At 41.9% G+C, this 26,993-nt stretch overlaps 1 protein-coding gene across 2 annotated transcripts in view; it reads right to left on the bottom strand.

The window, feature by feature from the left end:
- Positions 1 to 26,993, bottom strand: part of LOC143804872 (coagulation factor VIII-like) — a 252,139-nt gene that overhangs the window by 160,462 nt on the left and 64,684 nt on the right. For both annotated transcript variants that reach the window (XM_077283404.1, XM_077283405.1), the window contains exons 5-7: positions 6,305 to 6,517; positions 4,745 to 4,816; positions 2,394 to 2,471 (exon numbers count right to left, since the gene is read on the bottom strand). In XM_077283404.1, the coding sequence (XP_077139519.1) occupies positions 2,394 to 2,471; positions 4,745 to 4,816; positions 6,305 to 6,517 (363 nt within the window). The remainder of the gene's footprint in view (positions 1 to 2,393; positions 2,472 to 4,744; positions 4,817 to 6,304; positions 6,518 to 26,993) is intronic.

Here is a 26,993-nt window from a genome sequence, read left to right as displayed (position 1 = left end):
TGCACACCTAAATATCCCAGTCAGAGCTGCAATCAGCAGGGACACCTGCCCAGGATTGCAACCCAGGGACAACTGCATTACTACCAACAACCACCGGAGGGAACCCAAGAGCAGAATTCACAACAAGATTCTCAGGGAGATCTATGTACGGCCCACAGATCTCAACTGCTCATTTACATATTAAGGAAAACGTGGCTTTCTCTGGAATAAGACATCGGATCCCAGATATCAAAGTATCACTTTATTCAGCTTCCTCTGACCTGTGTGCCCCTATAGACGTCTCGGAAAAGCTGACCTTATTAACAGATGCCCTTTAAAAATAAAACTTCAATTTATCAGCACCAACTATTCATGATGTTTGTTTCTAAGAGGCAATGGATATCTCCACTGCACAAACATCTTGTAGAGCAATGTTCCCCAACCCCAGTCCTCAAGAGCCACCAACAGGTCATGTTTTTAGGATTTCCTTAGTATTGAAGAGGTGATAATTGCATCACCTGGACAGGCAATAATTCCATCACAAGGGAGGTAGTTCCAGCTCCTTAAAATTGAAAAGTCTTTATTGATCCATTACAATTCTATAGTTTGCATAAAATCCTTGTACAAAAACGGATGCAAGCTTAGCAGAAGAAAATATATAAGCAACGCGTTTCGATCTATTCAGATCTTTGACAAAGCTTACCTCTGTGTCTTACCTCTGGATCTTATATAGTGTTCACCAGCCTGACACTCAGCTTATGTGGTCACATGATTTTGATTAAGGTGCTTAAAGATATTGCGCTCTATATCTAAGTTTTTTGTATAAGTTCTAAAATCATGTGGCATACTTTAACATCCTTGGTTTAAAACATTTAACAATAATGATACATCAACTCATTTCTCTTATTTAGGCCACCTGGATATCTTGTTTCTAAGTTGGATATCCAGAAAGCCTCTCTCGTTAACAGGCGTCTTTTGAGAGCTCCGCCACGAGGTGATTTTTTTATTTCTTCAATGCCCTGGATTTTCATAGCGGAGATATCTCCTGCATGATGCGTGGCTAAATGTTTTGCCACCATAGATATATTTCGATTACTTATATTGAAATTTGCTGTGTCTCTTAGGTTTTCGGAGATACGAGTTTTTAATTTTCTTGTGGTGCACCTTATATAGGTTAAATTGCAAATTGTACAATCAATCTTATATACTACATTTGTTGTATGACAATTTATAAACTGTCTTATATGATGTGTTTGTGAATTATTAGAGTTATTAAATGTTTTACCTGTGTGAGCATATCTACACGTACTGCAAAGAGATGCTCCACACTTATACAAACCCTTGCTCTCTAACCATGTTCTTGATGTGGATCTAGATATAAATAATCCTGGAGGTATTATATTTCCTATTGTTGGTGCTCTTCTAGCCACTATATTGATACCTTCCTCCAATAAACCTGACAAGGTACTATCTTCTTACACAATTGGTAAACGTTTATTGATTATATTTTTTATTTGATTAAATTGTGGACTATACTGTAAGCATATATATGGCTTCTTTTTTTTATATTCTTTTAATTTCTTTGCTTGTTGGTTGGGTGCTATTAAACTTTCTCTATTTTTCTTTCCACTACTTTTTGCGCTCTTTTTAGAGACCATTTTGGATATTTTCTTAAACTTAACTTTTTCTGAAGTTCATCAAATTCTTTATTCATATCATCTTCTCTGCTGCAATTCCTCTTTAGTCTTGTATATTCACCCACTAGTATAGATTTTATGGTGTATTTCGGGTGACTGCTAGCAGCATGTAAGACAGTGTTCCCACTTATGGGTTGTTTATACGTTTTACTAATAATGGTGTGATTTTCTACTCCCGTTAGCTCTAAATCCAAGAATGAAATTTTGTTCTTATTCTGTTTGTGGGTAAATCTGATATTGTATTTGTTTGGATTAATGTACTTTATGAATTCTGGTATGGTAGATTATGCAAACTATAGAGTTTTAATGGATCAATAAATACTTGTCAATTTTAAGGAGCTGGAACTACCTCCCTTGTTTCTACTATTCTAATCAATGTATGTCCAGTCAAGACGGAGTTCCATGCACCTGTGGCTGTCGTTGAGCTGGCTGGGGCTGTTGCCTCTGAGTTTCCTTTTTCCTTGTTATTATAATAATTCCATCACCTCTGCAATGCTAAGGAAATCCTGAAAACATGACCTATTGGTGGCTCTTGAGGACCGGAGTTGGGGAACACTGTTGTAGAGTTACATTTATGACTATATCGCCAATGCTGGTCAATGGCGGCTCTTCACATAACAGGTGATATTGAAGAAACAGAACCCACTGAAAGACTTGTTAGAAAAGTGTGAGAAACAAAGACTATCATATTATTACATTAATCTGTACATTATTTACCAGGAATGGAGCCATTTATGTGTCCATTAATTGTATGCAATGGCTGAAAGTTTCCATCACGTGCATAGTGGCTGTGACCTGAATGGAGAAACAATTTTTTAAAGTTAATTCCTGTCTTCTACAGGCTTTATCGCTCGTTCCTATTATAGTCTGTGGGGCTGTTACACATGTCCATGTATTTTTGCAGTCTGATAGGTCAGCACAAAATCCCAGACACATCCAATCTTGATCTGATTCTCAGATCAAAATCGTCAATGGGTCTGTGAAAACATCACAGTTCTCGGATGTCACCCTTGTGCTGTCCGCTTTTCACGGACTATTAGATAGAAGGTTGAGAAACATCCATCAGTATTTTTGTACATCCGAGAAAAACTGATGAAACTGAGCAAACGCTGATGGTAAAAACTGACTCTGACCAAACTGTAACCAAACTCTGCTCAAACTCTGCTCAAACTCTAACCAAACTATGACCAAACTTTGACAAAACTCTGCTCAAATTCTAACCAAACTCTAACCAAACTCTAACGAAACTCTAACCAAACTCTAATAAAACTCTTACCAAACTCTAACCAAACTATGACCAAACTGTAACCAAACTGTAAGCAAACTGTAACCAAACTCTGATAAAACTCTGACCAAACTTAAATCAAACTGTAACCAAACTCTGATAAAACTTAAACCAAACTCTGACCAAACTCTAACCAAACTCTAACCAAACTGTAACCAAACTCTAATCAAACTCTAATCAAACTCTAACCAAACTCTGATAAAACTCTGATCAAACTCCCACCAAACTTTGAAGAAATTGGGACTTTTTTGCATTTGAAAAAAGACACTGACATCTGAATGAGGCCTTACTCTACGCGCCATGTTTATAGCGAAACCGTCATACTGAACATAATCCAGCAGAAAGTTGCAGAAGCCGCAGAAACTGGACAGATTCACATTTAGTTTTGTGTGGAAAGATTCAGTGTATCTCCTGTGTAATTCCTTGAATTCCCTGCTCATTCTGGACTTAAGGTACCTTCACACGAAGCGACGCTGCAGCGATAGCGACAACGATGTCGATCGCTGCAGCGTCGCTGTTTGGTCGCTGGAGAGCTGTCACACAGACCGCTCTCCAGCGATCAACTATGCCGAGGTCCCCTGGTAACCAGGGTAAACATCGGGTAACTAAGCGCAGGGCCGCGCTTAGTAACCCGATGTTTACCCTGGTTACCAGCGTAAAATCTAAAAAAAACAAACAGCACATACTTACATTCACGTCCCCCTGCGTCCACTTCCTGACTGACTGAGCGCCGTACAGTGAGAGCAGAGCGGTGACGTCACCGCTGTGCTGCTTTCACTTTCACTTTGCGGCGCTGAGTCAGAGGAGGAAGCAGACTGCAGGGGACGCAATGTGAGTATGTGCTGTTTGTTTTTTTTACATTTTACGCTAGTAACCAGGGTAAACATCGGGTAACTAAGCGCGGCCCTGCGCTTAGTAACCCGATGTTTACCCTGGTTACCAGTGTAAAATATCGCTGGTATCGTTGCTTTTGCTTTCAAACACAACGATACACAGCGATCGGACGACCAAATAAAGTTCTGGACTTTATTCAGCGACCAGCGACATCACAGCAGGATCCTGATCGCTGCTGCGTGTCAAACGAAACGATATCGCTAGCGAGGACGCTGCAACGTCACGGATTGCTAGCGATATCGTTATAATGTCGTTTCGTGTGAAGGTACCTTTAGCAGTCTAGGGTTTGGTCTGCAATCAGTGTTTAGCCGACTTCAGATGGTCGTATTTCACAGTCCTGATATGTACTGCAATGCTTGGACTGACAACGGATTTCCAGAATATATCTTACAGCCTCATACGTGTCTCTGGGGCTGTAAGTTTGGGTCAGAAGGTCCACAGTGAGCCTGGATATTGCATCTGTATAGGGACCATGAAATATGGCCCTCTGAACCCTTCCTTTGATAGTCTTTCAGGTATTAGTCTGCAATCAGAGATAGCTGTAGTGTCAATTACTGATAAGAACGGCTCCATGATTAGGGATTTTAATGAATTGATCCTCAGAGAGCTGGATAATGTAGTTGAAAACACCATGACTCAAGTGAGTGAAAAAGTTTGCCGTCCCTTGTCATTTGTGTGTCAGTGTACTTATAAGCCATAAGGCAGACTATAATCATCAGCATTGTGGTCGTGCTAGGACTCCATGCTCTGCTCTGATGTCTGACCATTCTAGCTGCCTGTCAATATCTCTGCGTCATTGCCAGGATACAATAATTAACCAGAGAGCAGTTTATTTATATCGTCACCTGGAGGAAATGTTTGGTCTCATGTAAAGTTTAATATTTTGTACCTTCATCGAACACTGCTAGGGCAATTATTTTTTCCTGTACACCATGTTGACGTCCATCTTCTGTAAGGGATCCTATGAATTTGAAAACACATGCAGTACGATTGAAATGGCAAGAAAAAAACCAACTCACCGAGCAATGTAATGGCTTTTAGCATCACGCAAAACATTTTTTTTTGTTCAATAGAAACCATTTTCCAAATCATTACAACATATATCAGAAATTATTTAGATTTTTGGTCTTCTGTCGAGACTTTACAAATACTTTTTGGAACCTAAATTACCGCATACCTCTATTTTACCACTGCAGGGTTGCAATTTCTACTATCACATGTCCACAAAATAGACATTGATAATACACAGTATCTAATTACTGTGCATGCCAGCATTAGAATGTAATGGGAAAACTCCTTTAAATAGGACCTGTCACTTGCTCAAAAAATACAACTAAATATCTTGTAAAAAATCACTGAGCTCCCCTGATTCTGCCGCTTTTTTCCATTTTGAGCTACATCGCTGCATTACGGAGATATTCACATTTCTTTCTTCTGCAGCACAGCATGTGAAATCTCTGCTTGTAGTGCAGCTGGGTGTTTCTTCAGAGTCTTCTCTTGGGGAGTGTGTTTCTCGGCATCTGACAATCACAGCTCAATAGCTGATGTAGCAGTCCCGGACTCTGCTGAGTTGCGATTGGAGGCATCTTGGAGGGAGGGATCAACGCATACGCCCACAGAAATGACTCTGAAGAAACATTTACTTGGACAACAAAGCAGAGATTTCACATAGTCGACTCCAGAAAAAAACAAATGTGAATATCTCTGCAGTGGAGTGATGCAGTGCAAAATGGAAAGGAGTGTCAAGATCACAGGAGTTCAGGGATTTTAATAAGACTTTTAACTTTTAATATTTTGACCAAGTGACAGATCCTCTATAAAAGCGACATCCTTGACTTAAAAAATGTGCCTAAGCACTAACAGGCATTTAGTTGCTACCTGCCTGCCGCCTCTTGTACTCACTGCCTTTCTCTGTCAGCACAGAGCGGTCACAGACTTCTGTTGAAGTCACTTCAACAGAGCGTCAGTTTCATTTCCTGTTGACAGGGTGGGAATACAGGTGTCATGCTGATTGACAGCCGACTCCTGCTGCCTTATTGAGGGAAGCCTTCTGTCAATAAGTGTGACACCAGTAGTCCCGCCCTGTCAACAGGAAGGGAACCTGCTGCAGCTTAATCTCTGGCAGGAGCGGTCAATGACCGATGCCGGATACAACAGACAGGTAGTTGCCTCTGTTTGCAAATGCCTGCTTGGCAGTGCTAAGTTTTTTTTAAAACTCCCAGATATCCATTTTAAGCAATGCCCAGGTAATGGGAAAGTGGACCAGAAAGCTAAGAGTAAGCTAGAGGTTGACTCGGCCACATGAAAAGAACTAGATTCGGACAGGAGAACAGCAGTGGGGAGCAGGACCCCAGACACTGACTCCATGGATGAAAACACATTAGATTTCACCTTTACCCAAAAGGTCACAAACAATTGGTGAACTCTTTAAGACAAATGTCCATCTTACCTGGTTTACAGATAAGGATTGCTCCTACTAAACCAGAATTAATATCATAGGAGGAATTACTGTGAGAGTAATAAGCAGAGGTTAAGCAGATTGGGTCAGATTCTGCTGGTCCATAGTTTTCAGGAATTTTCCAAATGTAAGTATATGATTGTCCAGGTGGGACAGCATCATCAGCCTTCTCCAATTTGTCCGTTCCATCGCTGTATCCTGCACCTAAAGAGAGGGAGATAGGATTAAGAAATGATTTCATAATGAGTTTCAGATTATTGAATTGATTGGAGCAATTGATATAATCCATTACTAATATTGGTCATATAGTCGGTACATGTTACATTGACAGTACAGACCAAAAGTTTGGACACACCTTCTCATTTAAAGATTTTTCTGTATTTTCATGACTTTGAAAATTGTACATTCACACTGAAGGCATCAAAACTATGAATGAACACATGTGGAATTATATACTTAACAAAAAAGTGTGAAACAACTGAAAATATGTCTTATATTCTAGGTTCTTCAAAGTAGCCACCTTTTGCTTTGATGACTGCTTTGCACACTCTTGGCATTCTCTTGATGAGCTTCAAGAGGTAGTCACCGGGAATGGTTTTCACTTCACAGGTGTGGCCTGTCAGGTTTAATAAGTGGGATTTCTTGCCTTATAAATGGTGTTGGGGCCATCAGTTGTGTTGTGCAGAAGTCTGGTGGATACACAGCTGATAGTCCTACTGAATAGACTGTTAGAATTTGTATTATGGCAAGAAAAAAGCAGCTAAGTAAAGAAAAACGAGTGGCCATCATTACTTTAAGAAATGAAGGTCAGTCAGTCCGAAAAATTGGGCAAACTTTGAAAGTGTCCCCAAGTGCAGTGGCAAAAACCACCAAGTGCTACAAAGAAACTGGCTCACATGAAGACCGCCCCAGGAAAGGAAGACCAAGAGTCACCTCTGCTTCTCAGGATAAGTTTAGCCGAGTCACCAGCCTCAGAAATCGCAGGTTAACAGCAGCTCAAATTAGAGACCAGGTCAATGCCACACAGAGTTCTAGCAGCAGACACATCTCTACAACAACTGTTAAGAGGAGACTTTGTGCAGCAGGCCTTCATGGTAAAATAGCTGATAGGAAACCACTGCTAAGGACAGACAACAAGCAGAAGAGACTTGTTTGGGCTTAGGAACACAAGGAATAGACATTAGATCAGTGGAAATCTGTGCTTTGGTCTGATGAGTCCACATTTGAGATGTTTGGTTCCAACCACCGTGTCTTTGTGCGATGCAGAAAAGGTGTACGGATGGATTCTACATGCCTGGTTCCCACCGAGAAGCATGGAGGAGGAGATGTAATGGTGTGGGGGTGCTATGCTGGTAACACTGTTGGGGATTTATTCAAAATTGAAGGCATACTGAACCAGCATGGCTACCACAGCATCTTGCAGTGGCATGCTATTCCATCCGGTTTGCGTTTAGTTGGACCATCATTTATTTTTCAACAGGACAATGACCCCAAACACACCTCCAGGCTGTGTAAGGGCTATTTGATCAAGAAAGAGAGTGATGGGGTGCTACGCCAGATGACCTGGCCTCCACAGTCACCAGACCTGAACCCAATCGAGATGGTTTGGGGTGAGCTGGACTGCAGAGTGAAGGCAAAAGGGCCAACAAGTGCTAAGCATCTCTGGGAACTCCTTCAAGATTGTTGGAAAAGAGAGAGAATGCCAAGAGTGTGCAAAAGCAGTCATCAAAGGAAAAGGTGGCTACTTTGAAGAACCTAGAATATAAGACATAATTTCAGTTGTTTCACACTTTTTTGTTAAGTATATAACTCCACAGGTGTTAATTCATAGTTTTGATGCCTTCAGTGTGAATGTACAATTTTCATAGTCATGAAAATACAGAAAAATCTATAAATGAGGATGTGTGTCCAAACTTTTGGTCTGTACTGTATGTTGTAGAGATCTTTGATTATATTCTTGACTGACTGAGGAATTCTAAGGCACGTAAAAACCATGAAGATACTAGGTCAGTGTGCGCTAGTAACACACAAGTCAGAGAGATATTATGGGCTGAGTGGTTGGCATTGTAATTCATACCCCATACTCCATTGATAAAATAAGGGCAAGCAAATTCGGGACTGTTGGCATCTATAATAATGAGAGTGAGTGTAATAATTGCTCTTGACGTAATTTACCTAGCTACCTGATACGAGACGTGAGTTAAAGGATTTTTCCCCATCTTATCTGACAATGTTTGTAAATAATTTTGCAAATTACTGCATATTAAAATTTTCAGTCTTCTTTGAGATGTTAACATTTTACAGCTTATAGAGCAACCACCGCTGATAGACACTAAAACATGCACAATTCTTACAAGCTCAATAGAAAATAGAGTTTTGTAAGTGAGTTGCCCGCAGGGCAGTGGGATACTCAGTACCGGGTCCGGTCGCTCTTAAAGGTGATGTCATGGTGGCTGCGACCCGGTCTATGGCCCTGGGACTCAATTAAAGGGGAACAGTCTTTAACAGGGTTTTTGTATAAAGTTTATCGTGACGCCACCTGTGGTGTTCTGTTGTGAATTCTGCTTTTGGGCTCCCTCCGGTGGTTGTAGGTGGTAATGCAGTTGTCCCTGAGTTGCAGTCCTGGCCAGGTGTATCTGCTGATTGCAGTTCTGACTGGGGTATTTAGGCGTGCAGGATTCATTAGTCCTTGCCAGTTGTCCATGGTTGTTGGGAGGTTTTGGTCCTGGTTTTGTTCCTTCTGCCTTCTGCCAAATCAGCAAAGATAAGTGTCTGGTTTTGTTTCTGTGGCACACATGCTGTGTGCTTAATAATTCTGTGCTATTCAGTGTTTTTTTGTCCAGCTTAGATTGTGTCAGTATTTTCTCAGTCTTGTTGGATTCTCTGGAGTGGCAGATATACATTCCATGTCTTTAGTTAGATTGTGGAACTTTTTGTATTATCTGCTGTGGATATTTTTGGAAGGGTTTTAATACTGACCGCTTAGTATTCTGTCCTATCTTTCCCTATTTAGCTAGAGTGGCCTCTTTTGCTGAATCCTGTTTTCTGCCTGCGTGTGTCTTTCCTCTCCTACTCACAGTCAATATTCGTGGGGGGCTGCCTATCCTTTGGGGTTCTGCTCTGAGGCAAGGTAGTATTCCTATTTCCATCTATAGGGGTATTTAGTCCTCCGGCTGTGTCGAGGTGTCTAGGGTTTGTTAGGCACACCCCACGGCTACTTCTAGTTGCAGTGTTAGTTCAGGTTTTGCGGTCAGTACAGTTTCCACCTACTCCAGAGAAAGTTCATGTGGCTCCAAAGTCACCGGATCATAACAGTGTTTGGTCAGTGGGGACCGACGCCGCTTAAAGGGGTCCTCTGGGGTAATGGTATGGCGGCTGGATGGTGATGCTTCCCACAGGTGAAGCGATGATGGTGTATGCCGGTGAATGAGTAAAGGACACAGCGTTGCAGTCTTTACCTGGTTTACTGAAGATGTAAAAGGCCTCAGTCCTTCTGGGGTCTCTGCACGGTGACTCCAGGCTCCATAATGCTGCTGTACCACAGGCTTAATTTGGGCAATATAAGTGTAGTTCTGTGCCCTCCGGTTCTGCTATGGGGCTTGCAGCTCCCCACAGCCTTGGGCTCCCGGTTCCCGATCTCTGCGCTCTGGCTCCTCGGAGGCCCACTCACAGTCTCCTTGAGCCCTAATCTCTCCTCTGTGCTCCTTTCCCTTCACTGTCTGCTCCAGACTAAACTAGCTCCTCCTCCAGACCAGGATGTTTATCCAGGGAAGCTGCCCTAAAACCGGATTTTGAGCTCCCCCTCCTGGCCTGGATTCAAAAGGTGTTGTGTTTAAGATTACCTGCCAAAAGGATCCCTCTTATCTCCAGGCATAGCACTACCTGCCCCGAGAGGAAGGCAGCACTACCGTGGTACCCGAACTCCTGGGGTGCCACATAAGCACGCTCATATTTTTTCTATTGCACTTGTAAGCACTATTTTGAGTCTGGCCAGAATAGTTGGATTGGGACCTTGCCTCCTAATCCCGCCCAGCTTCAGCACAGTGCTTCAAAGCTAAACAGCAGTGGTGGTCGGTCTCCTAGGCAAGATGTAAACCAAAAATAAAAAAAAGTATTAATATTCTTATTTTAATAAGACGTAAATTAGAAAGGTTAATATCTGACAATATCCATCTATGGAGATAAAAATAACCCTATAAGAGCAATTTTCCAATTTGATCTCCTATTGGTCTCTTGATCACTTATTGCACTATGCACAGTGGTCTGATAATAGATAGTAAGGTGGCAGCTGGACAGGTCTTGGATGGAATGGATGTGTCTTGCCTCGGTGAAGCATGGGTCCAGATTTTAGGAACGTCTGGAAGAGCTGAGCGGGACTGGTCATTCCCATCCTCCAATCTATGAGAGGCAGCTCAGATAAAAAAGGGAATTGAGCTGCTCATAGGGGCCTGGAAGTGAAGGTGAAAAATCTGTGAGGTGTTCTTCAGACTTGTCTGGAGTCTGACTGAGTGCAGAGCTTATTGTACCTACTGTGGGACTGTTTTTATTTTATGCCATACCTTTTTTTCTGGCTGAAGAACAGCTGTTTATTTTTACTTTGTTATGGACTTTTTAATAAACCTTCCTGTTTGAGACAAGAACTTTGTACCTGTGTGAACGCTACCCAGCTGCCAGAATGCAAATGAATTCTTGCAATATACAGTACATTATAATATGACAATATACAGTCATGGCCAAAAGTGTTGGCACCCTTGAAATTGATCCAGAAAATTAAATATTTCTCCCAGATAATTATTACAATTACACTTGTTTTGTGTGTATTGGAACAACACAAAAAAAAAACAGAAAAATGAAGGTAAATTGGACATAATTTTACAAAGAACCCGAAAAATGGACCAAAGAAAATTGTTGGCACCCTCAACTTAATATTTGGCTGCACAGCCTTTGGCATAAATAACTGTAATCAATCACTTCCTATAACCATCAACAAGCTTCTTACACCACTAAATTGGAATTTTTGACCACTCTTCCTTTGCAAACTGCTCCAGGTCTCTTATATTTGAAGGGAGCCTTCTCTCAACGGCAATTTTAGGATCTCTCCACAGGTGTTCAATGGGATTTAGATCCGTACTCATGGCTGACCACTTTAAAACTCTCCAGCGCTTTGCTTCCATCCATTTTTGGGTGCTTCTTGAAGTATGTTTGGGGTTATTGCCCTCCTGGAAGACCCATAACCTAGGATGCAAACCAAGCTTTCTGACACAAGGCACTACATTGCAACCCAAAATCCTTTGGTAATCTTCAGATATCATGATGCTTTGCACACAGTCAAGGCACACAATGCCAGAGACAGCAAAACAAACCCCAAAACATCTTTGAACCTCCACCTTATTTGACTGTAGGTACTGTGTTCTTTTCTTTGCAGGCCTCTTTATGTTTTCGTTAAGTAGTAAAATTATATGCTTTACCAAAAAGCTCTGTCTTGGCCTCATTTGTCCACAAGACGCTTTTCCAGAAGGATTTTGGCTTACTCACATACATTGGCAAACTGCAGTCTAACTTTTTAAGTCGCTGTGTGAGCAGTGGGGGTCTCCTGCCATAGCATTTCATTTAATTCAAATGTCAACAATTAGTTATGACACTGATGCATCCTGAGTCTAAAGGACAGCATAAATTAGCTACATAGCTACAATACCAGGGGTTGTTAACTTCTTGATTATGTTAAGCACTGTGGACAAAGGAACATCAAAATCTCTGTAAATGGCCTGGTAACTTTGAGAGTGTTGATATTTTTCGATAATTTTGGTTCTCAAGTCCTCAGACAATTCTCTTCTCTTTCTGTTCTCCATACTTAATGTGACACATACAGACACCCAATGCAAAGATTGAGTCAACTTCTCCCCTTTTTATCTGGTTTCAGGTGTGATGTTCATATTGCCCACACCTGTTACTTGCCACAGGTGAATTTGAACGAGCATCATATTCTTGAAAGTTATTTACCCACAATTTTGGAAAGGTGCCAACAATTTTGTCCTGCCCATTTTGGGGGTTTTGTGTGTAGTTATGTTCAATTTGCCTTTTTTAAGTTTTTTTTGTGTTGTTCCAATATACACAATGAAAGTAAACAGATGAATAGCAAAACATGAGTAATTGCAGTAATTTTCTGGGAGAAAAACTTAATTTTCTGGAAATATTTCAAGGGTGCCATTACTTTCGGCCATGATGTAGTTCAAGGGTGGGCAATTCATTTTCCCAAGGGGCTACATGAGAGACGTGACTGTTGTGAAGGGCCAAACCAATAAGCTGAAATTAATTCTACTCGGTATTAATATTCACATATTAATTATAATGATTTTATATTAATATTGATTGTATCATTTAATATTGAGCAGAATTAAGTATGCTGACATCCCCTATATACTGTATGAGCCTGCACACAGCCCCTGTATACCATAAGATCCCACACACAGCCCTCTATATACCGTATGAGCCCCCACATAGTCTCCTAAATGCATCATGAGCCCACTCACAGCCCCTATATACAGTATGAGCACCCAAACAGCCCCTATATACAGTATTAACAGTAAGAGACCCCATATAGCCTGCCATATACAGCAGGAACCCCCATATAACCTCCTATATACAGCATGAGCCAACACATAGCTTCCCATATACAGTATGAGTTCCCATATTGCCTCCTATATACAGAATGAACCCCCACATCCCCTCCTATATACAACATGAGCCCCACATAGCCTCCTATATACAGCATGAGCCCCCACATAGCCTCCTATATACAGTATTAGCCCCCACATAGCCTCCCATATTCAACATGCTCCCCTACATAGCCTCCTGTATACAAAATGAGTTCCTACATAGCCTTACATATACAGCATGAGCCCAACATAGCCTCCCATATATAGCATGAGCGCCCACATAGCCACCCATATGTATCATGAGCCCCACATTGCCTCCCATATACAGCATTAGCCCCCACATAGCCTCCTACATAGTATGAGCCCCCTAGTGATACTTGAAAGCCTCCTATACAGCATGAGCCCCCACATAGCCTCCCATATACAGCATGAGACCCACATAACCTCCCATATACAACCTCCCATATACAGTCTAAGCTGTTGTGGATTCTGTTTTTGGGCTCCCTCTGGTGGTTACGGCTGGTACTGGGTGACTTTGGTGGGTTGCGGTCTCTGGTTTCCACCTGTCCATCAGAGGCTGGGTGTTTCCTATTTAACCTGGCTTTCCTGTCATTCCCTTGCCGGCTATCAATGTACTCAGATGTGCTCAGTTTGGTTCCTGACTACCTGCTCCCAGATCTCTCAGGATAAGCTAAGTTCTGTTTTTCAGTTGTTTGGTTTTTTGTCCAGCTTGCTAACTATGACTCTATGCTAGCTGGTAGCTCTAGTGGGCTGAGGTTCTCCCCATGTGCCATGAGTTGGCACATGGGTTCTTGTAATCTCAGGATGGTTTTTGATTAGGGTTTTTTGCTGACCGCTCAGACCCCTTTTGTATCATTCTGCTTTCTAGTTATAGCGGGCCTCATTTTGCTAAATCTATTTTCATCTCTATGTGCGTGCCTTCCTCTCATTTCACCGTCAATACATGTGGGGGCAACTATACCTTTTGGGGTTCATTTCTCTGGAGGCAAGCTAGGTCTTTATTTCCTCTGCAGTGCTAGTTAGCTCTTAGGCTGGCGTGTGGCGTCTAGAATCAACGTAGGCACGCTCCCTGGCTATTTCTAGTTGTGTTTGTCAGGAGTAGGGCAGCGGTCAGCCCAGGTTCCATCACCCTAGAGCTCGTCCGTTATTTTTGTTATTTTGCTTGTCCAGTGCGATCCCCAGCCATTGGGATCCATGACACTAAGCCCCCACATAGCCTCCCATATATATTGCATGAGCCCCCACATAGCCTCCCATATGTAGCATAAGCCCCCACATAGCCTCCTAAATACAGCATAAGCCCCATATAGCCTCCCATATATAACATTAGCCCCCACATAGCCTACTATGTACAGCCTGAGCTCCCACATAGCCTCACATATATAGCATGAGCCCACACATAGCCTCCCATATATAGCATGAGCCCCCACATAGCCTCTTATATACAGCACTAGATTGTGGCCCGATTCTAACGCATCGGGTATTCTAGAATATGCATGTCCCCGTAGTATATGGACAATGATGATTCCAGAATTCGCGGCAGACTGTGCCCGTCGCTGATTGGTCAAGGCAACCATTATGACATCATCGTCGCCATGGCAACCATTATGACATCTACGTCGATACTGTGCCCGTCGCTGATTGGTCGAGGCAACCTTTATGACATCATCGTCACCATGCTGTGCCCGTCGCTGATTGCTTGAGGCCTGGCGGCCTCGACCAATCAGAGACGCGGGATTTCCAGGACAGACAGACAGACAGACAGACAGAAAAACCCTTAGACAATTATATATATAGATAAGCCCCATATTGCCTCCCATATATAGCATTAGCCACCACATAGCGTATTATATACAGCCTAAGCTCCCACATAGCCTCACATATATAGCATGAGCCCCCACATAGCCTCCCATATGTAGCATAAGCCTCCATATAGCTTCCATATAAAGCATGAGCCCCCACATAGCCTCCTATACACAGCATAAGCCCCATATAGCCTCCCATATATAGCATTAGCCCCCACAAAGCCTACTATATACAGCCTGAGCTCCCACATAACCTCACATATATAGAAAGAGCCCACACATAGCCTCCCATATATAGTATGAGCCCCACAGTCTCCTATATATAGTATGAGCCCCACATAGCCTCTTAAAAACTGTATGAGCCCCAAATAGCATCCTCTATACCAGTGATGGTGAACCTTTTAGAGACCAAGTGCCCAAACTGCAAACCCACTTATTTATCGCAAAGTGCCAACAAGGCAAAAACCTTGTAAGCACTGCACTCCAAGCCTAAGATACTCCCAACCGAATGCAGCGTAGGTCTGTTCTTGAGAATGGAGAGGATTTTGAATCAAAAGTAAAATTTCAAAGTTGTTTGTTTTTCCAACCCCTTTGCAATTGTAACTCTTTATCATAGTGACAATAACTAGTGAAGAGCGAACGTGCTCGCCACTATTCGTTACTCGCCCGAGTATCACTATGCTCGGCGTACTCGGCGAGCAGCGAGCATTTCCGGGATTATTCGGCGGTAACTGCAGTCTCCACCCAGCAGTTTTGGCAGACTTTAGAGACCCAATCACGGTGCAGGGATTGTCTGCCAGGCCATGAAACGCCGCAGCTATCTTTCTTGTGGTCGTGCAGTGATTGGCTGGGCCGTACAGCATCATCCCGAGTATAAGAGACCTGGCGCCGCCCTGCTCGCCGCATTCTGCTCCTGTTTCAGCGAGAGTAGAGAGAGCTGCTGCCGAGATAGGGTCAGAATCGTGGTTTTAGAGTTAGTGTAGGTCTGCAACTCTTACATCCACAACTCCTCAGAAACCAAAAGTCCTTTTTAGGACTAATTCGTGGATCCCGATATTGCAGCACTAGGTAGGCAGGGCACAGCATATCCACATCAGTGCAATGCCTACAGGCACTGTATGTGCGTCCATTGGTCCCACTGCATCCTTCCCAAAGCTCCATAACTGCCTGCTGCTGCTGCAGCTTATTTAATATCTATATACCTATTTTTTTTTTCAAAAATTCCCCCCCCCAAAAAAAATATGCAGTCTGTTCTGTCAGACTGAGGCCTGTTGAAAAGTTATAGTTTGTCAGGCATACGTAGCATAGTTGTGTGTGCTACCCTTGTGCTTCTTTTTTTTGGTGTTTTAAATTCACTGAAAAAGGCCTCATATATCTGCGTGCTCCAAGTTTGGGCATTGGAGGCCGGTGTACTTATTTTTTGGCTGTCTGATACTCAAATTCTAAACCACGCTATTTCGCATCAAAAAATTTGAAAGGCCACAGATTTGCCAGTGTGGTATTTCCATTACAGCCGTCATATATCTCTGTGCTCCAAGTTTGGGCATTGGAGGCCGGTGTATTTATTTTTTGGCTGTGTGATACTCAAATTCTATACAGCGCTATTTTGCATAAAAAAAAATTCAAAGGCCACAGATTTGCCAGTGTGGTATTTCCATTACAGGAAAAAAGGAGAAGATCCAGCTCAACGATATAGTGAAAAGTCCATAGTTTTATTTCACCTCGAAAATAGCATGGTGTAAGGACAAAACATCAGCATACAAAAGGGTTAAAAACCAAGATCAACGCGTTTCCGGTGACTAAGCACCCTTAATCATGATACCTGGCACATGTCATGTCTCGTACTTTTATACTGGTATCCGGTCGGCACACCGGCATGACAATTAATCAATCCAATAGAATGGACACACATGAAAAATAAGCACAAAACAAGCATGGTAATAGAACTAAGGCAAATGTTCTAGTTGGATGGAATTACGGAAAAAGGAATACAGAAAAAGCATAGAAAAACTACATACAAAATTTAACACTGAAATAATTAATTAAATAAATAGATCTATACAAAGTTTAATTATAATTGTAATTAAATAACCTAAAATATATAGAAAAAATTATTTATATGATATATAATAAAATATATTCTAATGACAATATGAAAAGAATACTATTTTTAAATATAAATTAAATTTGTGGAAGCAACCTAATCCACTTGAGTTGATGACAATTTTACATGGGAGGGAGAGAAATTTACAAGGGAAAACAAAATCACCTGAAGTGGGACACGAACTCATATGAGTTCTTTATTCGGAGGTGAGACATGCATGTAAATCTCGTAATGAACGGAGCTACAAGCTTCTTTGACTCGAGAGTCGGCCTTGGAATGTTACGGACTTATAGATGGCCAAGGCTGAAAGAGCAAAGTAAACAAATTAGAGGCAATCAAAGTCGAAGTGAATTAGTGCACAGCAGGAGACACCGTTACAATGTAAAAGCGGCCGACAGGAAGGAATCATTTTAAATGGATAGTAAATAATAGATAAATAAATAAAAAAATATTATACATAACAGGAAAACAGGGAAACATACAGAAAATGTAACCTATACATATAGTAAGCAGATAAACGAATGCGCAGTCCATAAGCTGTCAGAAGATTAATAGAAGAGCATTAGATCCTTTCTTTTGTTTAAGCCATGTGGTATTCTAGTACCAAGCTTGAAGATCCACCATGTTTCTCTATTTCTAAGGATCACCTCAACATCTCCACCTCTAAATGATTTATGAATTTTTTCAATCGCATAAACTTTAAGTGACTCAAGATTTGAATGATGAAAATTAATAAAATGTTGTGAAACTTGTGATATGTTTCTGTTGACATTGATATTCTCAACATCATAAATGTGTTCACGGATGCGTGTTTTTAGGGAACGTATGGTACTCCCCACATATTTGAGGTTACACATTGTGCATTCCATGATATATACCACATTTTTGGTGTTGCAATTCAAAAATGTTTTGATAGGGAAAGTATTCTGGTCACTAGCATCAGTAAAATTACAGCGTTTTCCCGAAAATTTGCAAGTTTTGCATGTCACCGCACCACATTTGTAAAAGCCTTTCGTACTAAGCCAATGAGAGGGCTGTGCAATAGGGGTATTGAGAGAGCTCGGTGATAAGCTGGAACCCAAAGAAGGTGCTTTTCTGGATACAATTCTACATCCATTACTCAAAATTTTGGCTATATCAGGATCCTCTTTTAGAATAGTCAAATTATTAATAATCGTTTTTTTTATTAAATTAAACTGATTACTATACTGGAGAACTATAGTGATTGGATCTTGAGGAAGTAGACTTTGGTTTTGTTTTTTGTGAAAACGTGGTCGTCGTGCGACGATTTTTTCTGCTCTTTTTAAGTGCCAGTCACTATAGCCTCTCTGTGAAAGTCTTTCTTTTATACCCTCGATTTCTTGTGAATAATCTTTCTGTGTGCTACAGTTACGTTTTGCTCTTACCATTTCCCCCACAGGAATACTTTTAATTGTATGTTTGGGATGGTGACTGTTTGCGCGCAATATCGTGTTTCCTGCCGTGATTTTCCGAAATGTGGAGGTAACAATAGGAGCATATGGTATGCCCTTCAATTTTAGGTCTAGAAACTCTATACAGGTGTAATCTTGGCGAGAAATAAATTCAAGATTAAAGGGATTGCCGTTGAAATAATTTGTTAAATTGGATCTCTGGGTGAGAGGCTGGGGGAGTGGCTGGATCTGCTCCTCCAGCCTCTCGTCCAGAGAACTCCTGGCTATCTTAGGGACAGTACTGATGTCCTCAACTTCATGGAGGAGTTCATATGGCAGCCAAACTTTTCATGGATCACCTCAGATGTCACTTCGTTATATACCTCTATACCATATGAAGTGGCGTTATTTGCTCTTAAATTTCACATGCAGAAATATAGTGATTTCTCTGCGGACCTTCAGTCCTATGTTATAAAGGTCACCTCTTTTCTCATGACCAACAATTTTTTCTGCTTTAATCAAATGTATTTCATGCAAATTAGCGGAGTGTCAATGGGTGCTAAATACTCACCTTCCATTGCCAATTTGGTAATGAGTTGGTGGGAAGAATCCTATATATACAATGATGAAAACCCATTTAAGGACTGCATATGTTGGTACGGTAGATACATCGATGATTTGATATTAATCTGGAATTCTGATGTATCTACCGTACAGGATTTAACAAATTATTTCAACGGCAATCCCTTTAATCTTGAATTTATTTCTCGCCAAGATTACACCTGTATAGAGTTTCTAGACCTAAAATTGAAGGGCATACCATATGCTCCTATTGTTACCTCCACATTTCGGAAAATCACGGCAGGAAACACGATATTGCGCGCAAACAGTCACCATCCCAAACATACAATTAAAAGTATTCCTGTGGGGGAAATGGTAAGAGCAAAACGTAACTGTAGCACACAGAAAGATTATTCACAAGAAATCGAGGGTATAAAAGAAAGACTTTCACAGAGAGGCTATAGTGACTGGCACTTAAAAAGAGCAGAAAAAATCGTCGCACGACGACCACGTTTTCACAAAAAACAAAACCAAAGTCTACTTCCTCAAGATCCAATCACTATAGTTCTCCAGTATAGTAATCAGTTTAATTTAATAAAAAAAACGATTATTAATAATTTGACTATTCTAAAAGAGGATCCTGATATAGCCAAAATTTTGAGTAATGGATGTAGAATTGTATCCAGAAAAGCACCTTCTTTGGGTTCCAGCTTATCACCGAGCTCTCTCAATACCCCTATTGCACAGCCCTCTCATTGGCTTAGTACGAAAGGCTTTTACAAATGTGGTGCGGTGACATGCAAAACTTGCAAATTTTCGGGAAAACGCTGTAATTTTACTGATGCTAGTGACCAGAATACTTTCCCTATCAAAACATTTTTGAATTGCAACACCAAAAATGTGGTATATATCATGGAATGCACAATGTGTAACCTCAAATATGTGGGGAGTACCATACGTTCCCTAAAAACACGCATCCGTGAACACATTTATGATGTTGAGAATATCAATGTCAACAGAAACATATCACAAGTTTCACAACATTTTATTAATTTTCATCATTCAAATCTTGAGTCACTTAAAGTTTATGCGATTGAAAAAATTCATAAATCATTTAGAGGTGGAGATGTTGAGGTGATCCTTAGAAATAGAGAAACATGGTGGATCTTCAAGCTTGGTACTAGAATACCACATGGCTTAAACAAAAGAAAGGATCTAATGCTCTTCTATTAATCTTCTGACAGCTTATGGACTGCGCATTCGTTTATCTGCTTACTATATGTATAGGTTACATTTTCTGTATGTTTCCCTGTTTTCCTGTTATGTATAATATTTTTTTATTTATTTATCTATTATTTACTATCCATTTAAAATGATTCCTTCCTGTCGGCCGCTTTTACATTGTAACGGTGTCTCCTGCTGTGCACTAATTCACTTCGACTTTGATTGCCTCTAATTTGTTTACTTTGCTCTTTCAGCCTTGGCCATCTATAAGTCCGTAACATTCCAAGGCCGACTCTCGAGTCAAAGAAGCTTGTAGCTCCGTTCATTACGAGATTTACATGCATGTCTCACCTCCGAATAAAGAACTCATATGAGTTCGTGTCCCACTTCAGGTGATTTTGTTTTCCCTTGTAAATTTCTCTCCCTCCCATGTAAAATTGTCATCAACTCAAGTGGATTAGGTTGCTTCCACAAATTTAATTTATATTTAAAAATAGTATTCTTTTCATATTGTCATTAGAATATATTTTATTATATATCATATAAATAATTTTTTCTATATATTTTAGGTTATTTAATTACAATTATAATTAAACTTTGTATAGATCTATTTATTTAATTAATTATTTCAGTGTTAAATTTTGTATGTAGTTTTTCTATGCTTTTTCTGTATTCCTTTTTCCGTAATTCCATCCAACTAGAACATTTGCCTTAGTTCTATTACCATGCTTGTTTTGTGCTTATTTTTCATGTGTGTCCATTCTATTGGATTGATTAATTGTCATGCCGGTGTGCCGACCGGATACCAGTATAAAAGTACGAGACATGACATGTGCCAGGTATCATGATTAAGGGTGCTTAGTCACCGGAAACGCGTTGATCTTGGTTTTTAACCCTTTTGTATGCTGATGTTTTGTCCTTACACCATGCTATTTTCGAGGTGAAATAAAACTATGGACTTTTCACTATATCGTTGAGCTGGATCTTCTCCTTTTTTCCTGTTTGTTCACGCCCTGACACAGCGGTTCCGTGCTCCGAGACCTGGGGAATGTCGGTATGGTGAGCTGGACTTTGTTCCTTTACTCTATTTCCATTACAGCAGTCATATATCTCTGTGCTCCAAGTTTTGGCATCGTAGATTTGCAGGCATACTGATCACATATTATTTTGCTACTAATAAAGACAATTGTGTTGAGCATTTGAAATAGTGCAGTAGTCCATTTAAAGTGGTTAAGGCAAGGGGAAAGGGACGGGGAAGTGGACGTGATGCTGATGTGCATCCAGAGGATGAGGCCGTGGGCAAGGTGAAAGTGGGCAACAACAAAGACCCACATCTTCTCGCTCAACCTTCCTGTCCCAGTTTCTAGGGGACCGCAGCCCACCACTATTGAAGCCAGAGCAGTGTGAAACGGTTGTTGGTTGGATAGCGGATAATGCTTCCAGTCACTTAGCCACCACCACCACCACTGTTGTGAATTCTGCTCTTGGGCTCCCTCCGGTGGTTGTTGGTGGTAGTGCAGTTGTCTTGGGGTTGTAATCCAGGGCAGGTGTTTCTGCTGATTGCAGCTCTATTAGGTATTTAGGTGTGCAGGATCCATGAGTCCGTGCCAGTTGTCCATTGTACTTGGAGGGATTGCATCTCTCTCTGGTTCCTCATGCCCTGCTGCCAAATTCAGCTAAGATAAGTGTCTGTTTTTTTGTCTCTGTGCACACATGCAGTGTGCTTTGCAATTCAGTGCAATTCATTGTGTTTTTGTCCAGCTTAGACTTTGTTTGGATTTTTCAGTCATGCTGGATTCTCAGGAGATGCAGATATACTTTCTATGTCTTCAGTTAGATGTAGAATATTTGTATTATCTGCTGTGGATATTTTTAGGATTTTTATACTGACCGCTTAGAATTCTGTCCTATCCTTTTCTATTTAGCTAGAAGTGCCTCTTTTGCTAAATCCTGTTTTTCTGCCTGCATGTGTCTTTCCTCTTATACTCACAGTCAATATTTGTGGGGGGCTGCCTATCCTTTGGGGTTCTGCTCTGAGGCAAGATAGAATTCCCATTTCCATCTATAGGGGTATTTAGTCCTCCGGCTGTGTCGAGGTGTCTAGGACATGTTAGGTACATCCCACGGCTACTTCTAGTTGCGGTGTTAGTTTAGGGTTTGCAGTCAGTACAGGTACCACCTACTCCTGAGAAAGTCTCTCATGCGGCTCCAAGGTCACCGGATCATAACAGTACAACTGGCCAACAATGAGTTAAATGCATCTCAGAAGAAGGGAAGAAAGAGCCATTTTTTTTCTGTAGCCTGCTTTGTCTTTTCTTCCCTCTTGTCCTCTGGGTGACTGAGGAGTCTTGTGCTAGCATGGACGTTCAGGGATTAGTTTCTCGTGTAGACCAGCTTGCTGCTAGCGTACAGGGTATTTCTGATTATATTGTTCAGACTCCGCTTTTAGAGCCTAGAATTCCTACTCCTGATTTGTTTTTTGGGGACAGGTCCAAATTTTTGAGTTTTAAAAACAACTGTAAACTGTTTTTTGCCCTGAAGCCTTGTTCCTCTGGTGATCCCATTCAGAAGGTTAAAATTGTCATCTCCCTGCTGCGTGGCATTTTCCCTGGAATCTGGGAATCCGGCCTTGCTTAATGTAGATGCCTTTTTTCAGGCTCTAGGATTATTATATGATGAACCAAATTCTGTGGATCAAGCGGAGAAGACATTGTTGGCCCTGTTTCTTGCTACACCTTTGGCTAAAAATAAACCCCAGTTTTGGACACAGGTGACCATGTGCATGGCGCCAGCCCATCAGGAAGATTGTTGTTTTCTGGTGTTGCATAATTTGCATGATGCTATTGTGCTGGGTTTTCCTTGGTTGCAGATACATAATCCTGTGTTGGATTGGAAGTCTATGTCTGTGACTAGTTGGGGTTGTCAGGGGGTTCATAATGACGTTCCTGTGATGTCAATCTCCTCTTCCTCCTCTTCTGAAGTTCCAGAGTTTTTGTCTGATTTTCAGGATGTATTCGATGAGCCCAAGTCCAGTTCCCTTCCACCGCATAGGGACTTTTTTCAAGAAAAGCACATCCAGCCCATGAATGGCAGCGCTTCCCAGGACTCACATTCAAAGATGATATTTCATATTTTTTTATTTCATAACTTAAAATAGAAGAGATACAACGCGTTTCGGATACAGTATATATCCTTCTTCAGGTATCATAAAAACACAGTACAAATCCCCGCATAGGGACTGTGATTGTGCTATTGACTTGATTCCAGGCTGTAAGTTTCCTAAGGGCCGACTTTTCAACCTGTCTGTGCCGGAACATACCGCCATGCGGAGTTATGTTAAGGAGTCTTTGGAGAAAGGGCATATTCGGCCATCTTCTTCACCGTTGGGAGCAGGATTTTTTTTTGTTGCTAAGAAGGATGGCTCCTTGAGACCCTCTATTGATTATCGCCTCTTGAATAAGATTACGGTCAAGTTTCAATACACTTTACCTTTGCTTTCCGATTTGTTTGCCAGGATTAAGGGGGCTAGTTGGTTTACTAAAATTGACCTTCGGGTGGCATATAATCTTGTTCGTATTAAGCAGGGTGACGAATGGAAAACTGCGTTTAATACGCCCGAAGGCCATTTTGAATACCTTGTGATGCCATTCGGGCTCTCTAATGCTCCATCTGTTTTTCAGTCCTTCATGCATGATATCTTCCGGAATTATCTTGATAAATTCATGATTGTATATTTGGATGACATCTTAATTTTTTCCGATGATTGGGAGTCTCATGTGAAACAGGTCAGGATGGTATTTCAGATCCTTCGTGATAATGCTTTGTTTGTGAAGGGGTCTAAGTGTCTCTTTGGAGTGTAGAAGGTTTCTTTTTTGGGCTTCATTTTTTCTTCCTCATCTATAGAGATGGATCCGGTTAAGGTTCAGGCCATTCATGATTGGATTCAGCCCACATCCGTGAAGAGCCTTCAGAAATTTTTGGGCTTTGCTAATTTTTATCGCCGTTTCATTGCTAACTTCTCCAGTGTGGTTAAACCCCTGACCGATTTGACGAAGAAAGGCGCTGATGTAACGAATTGGTCCTCTGCGGCTGTCTCTGCCTTTCAGGAGCTTAAACGCTGATTTACTTCTGCCCCGGTGTTGCATCAGCCAGATGTTTCTCTTCGGTTTCAGGTTGAGGTTGACGCTTCTGAGATTGGGGCAGGGGCCGTTTTGTCTCAGAGGAATTCTGATGGTTCCTTGATGAAACCGTGTGCCTTCTTTTCCCGTAAGTTTTCGCCTGCTGAACGCAATTATGATGTCGGCAATCGTGAGTTGTTGGCTATGAAGTGGGCATTTGAGGAATGGCGACATTGGCTTGAGGGAGCCAAGCACCGTATTGTGGTCTTGACCGATCATAAAAATCTGATTTACCTCAAATCTGCCAAACGGCTGAATCCTAGACAGGCTCGATGGTCCCTGTTTTTCTCCCGTTTTGATTTCGTGGTCTCGTATCTTCCGGGTTCTAAGAATATTAAGGCTGATGCCCTCTCTAGGAGTTTTTTGCCTGATTCTCCTGAGGTACTTGAGCCGGTCGGCATTCTGAAGGAAGGGGTGGTCCTTTCTGCCATTTCCCCTGATTTGCGACTGGTTCTGCAGGAATTTCAGGCTGACAAGCTGTCCAGTGGGGAAACTGTTTGTTCCTGATAGATGGACTAGTAGAGTGATTTCTGAGGTTCATTGTTCAGTGTTGGCTGGCCATCCGGGTATTTTTGGTACCAGAGATTTGGTTGGTAGGTCCTTTTGGTGGCCTTCTTTGTCACGTGATGTGCGTTCTTTTGTGCAGTCCTGTGGGACTTGTGCGCGGCCAAGCCTTGTTGTTCCCGTGCTAGTGGGTTGCTTTTGCCTTTGCCGGTCCCTGAGAGGCCCTGGACGCATATTTCTATGGATTTTATTTCAGATCTTCCGGTTTCCCAGAGGATGTCGGTTATCTGGGTGGTTTGTGACCGGTTTTCTAAGATGGTTCATTTTGTGCCTTTGCCTAAATTTCCTTCCTCTTCTGATTTGGTTCCGTCGTTTTTTTAGCATGTGGTTCGTTTGCATGGTATTCCAGAGAATATTGTGTCCGACAGAGGTTCCCAGTTTGTTTCTAGGTTTTGGCGGGCCTTTTGTGCTAGGCTGGGCATTGATTTGTCTTTTTCTTCCGCATTTCATCCTCAGACAAATGGCCAGACCGAGCGAACTAATCAGACTTTGGAAACTTATATGAGATGCTTTGTATCTGCTGATCAGGATGATTGGGTGGCTTTCTTGCCATTGGCCGAGTTCGCCCTTAATAATCGGGCTAGTTCGGCTACCTTGGTTTCGCCCTTCTTTTGTAATCTTGGTTTTCATCCTCGATTTTCTTTGGGGCAAGTTGAACCTTCTGATTGTCCTGGTGTGGATTCTGTGGTTGACAGGTTGCAGCAGATTTGGGCTCATGTGGTGGACAATTTGGTGTTGTCTCAGGAGGAGGCTCAGCGTTTTGCTAACCGTCATCGGTGTGTTGGTTCCCGGCTTCGGGTTGGGGATTTGGTCTGGTTGTCTTCCCGTCATGTTCCTATGAAGGTTTCTTCCCCTAAGTTTAAGCCTCGGTTTATTGGTCCTTATAGGATTTCTGAGATTATCAATCCGGTGTCTTTTCGTTTGGCCTTTCCGGCCTCTTTTGCCATCCATAATGTTTTCCATAGATCTTTATTGTGGAAATATGTGGTGCCCGTTGTTCCCTCTGTTGATCCTCCTGCTCCTGTGTTGGTTGATGGGGAGTTGGAGTATGTGGTTGAGAAGATTTTGGATTCTCGCTTTTCAAGGCGGAGGCTTCAGTACCTTGTCAAATGGAAGGGTTATGGCCAGGAGGATAATTCTTGGGTTTTTGCCTCTGATGTCCATGCTGCTGATTTGGTCCGTGCCTTTCATCTGGCTCGTCCTGATCGGCCTGGGGGCTCTGGTGAGGGTTTGGTGACCCCTCTTCAAGGGGGGGGGGTACTGTTGTAAATTCTGCTCTTGGGCTCCCTCCGGTGGTTGTTGGTGGTAGTGCAGTTGTCTTGGGGTTGTAATCCAGGGCAGGTGTTTCTGCTGATTGCAGCTCTATTAGGTATTTAGGTGTGCAGGATCCATGAGTCCGTGCCAGTTGTCCATTGTGTTGGAGGGATTGCATCTCTCTCTGATTCCTCATGCCCTGCTGCCAAATTCAGCTAAGATAAGTGTCTGTTTTTTTGTCTCTGTGCACACATGCAGTGTGCTTTGCAATTCAGTGCAATTCATTGTGTTTTTGTCCAGCTTAGACTTTGTTTGGATTTTTCAGTCATGCTGGATTCTCAGGAGATGCAGATATACTTTCTATGTCTTTAGTTAGATGTAGAATATTTGTATTATCTGCTGTGAATATTTTTAGGATTTTTATACTGACCGCTTAGAATTCTGTCCTATCCTTTTCTATTTAGCTAGAAGTGCCTCTTTTGCTAAATCCTGTTTTCTGCCTGCGTGTCTTTCCTCTTATACTCACAGTCAATATTTGTGGGGGGCTGCCTATCCTTTGAGGTTCTGCTCTGAGGCAAGATAGAATTCCCATTTCCATCTATAGGGGTATTTAGTCCTCCGGCTGTGTCGAGGTGTCTAGGACATGTTAGGTACATCCCACGGCTACTTCTAGTTGCGGTGTTAGTTTAGGGTTTGCGGTCAGTACAGGTACCACCTACTCCTGAGAAAGTCTCTCATGCGGCTCCAAGGTCACCGGATCATAACACACCACCTTGTCTTCCACACGGTCAAGTCTGAGTAGCCGTGAGTGTGGCCAGGATATTCCTCACCCTGATCCTCCTTCCTCCCACCATGCCGAGTGCCCTGAGACAACTGATCCCACACTTGACACTCTGAAGAG

Source organism: Ranitomeya variabilis, chromosome 2 (assembly GCF_051348905.1).
Source record: "Ranitomeya variabilis isolate aRanVar5 chromosome 2, aRanVar5.hap1, whole genome shotgun sequence".
NCBI classification, from domain to species: domain Eukaryota; kingdom Metazoa; phylum Chordata; class Amphibia; order Anura; family Dendrobatidae; genus Ranitomeya; species Ranitomeya variabilis.
This window is presented reverse-complemented; position numbering and strand designations above follow the sequence as displayed.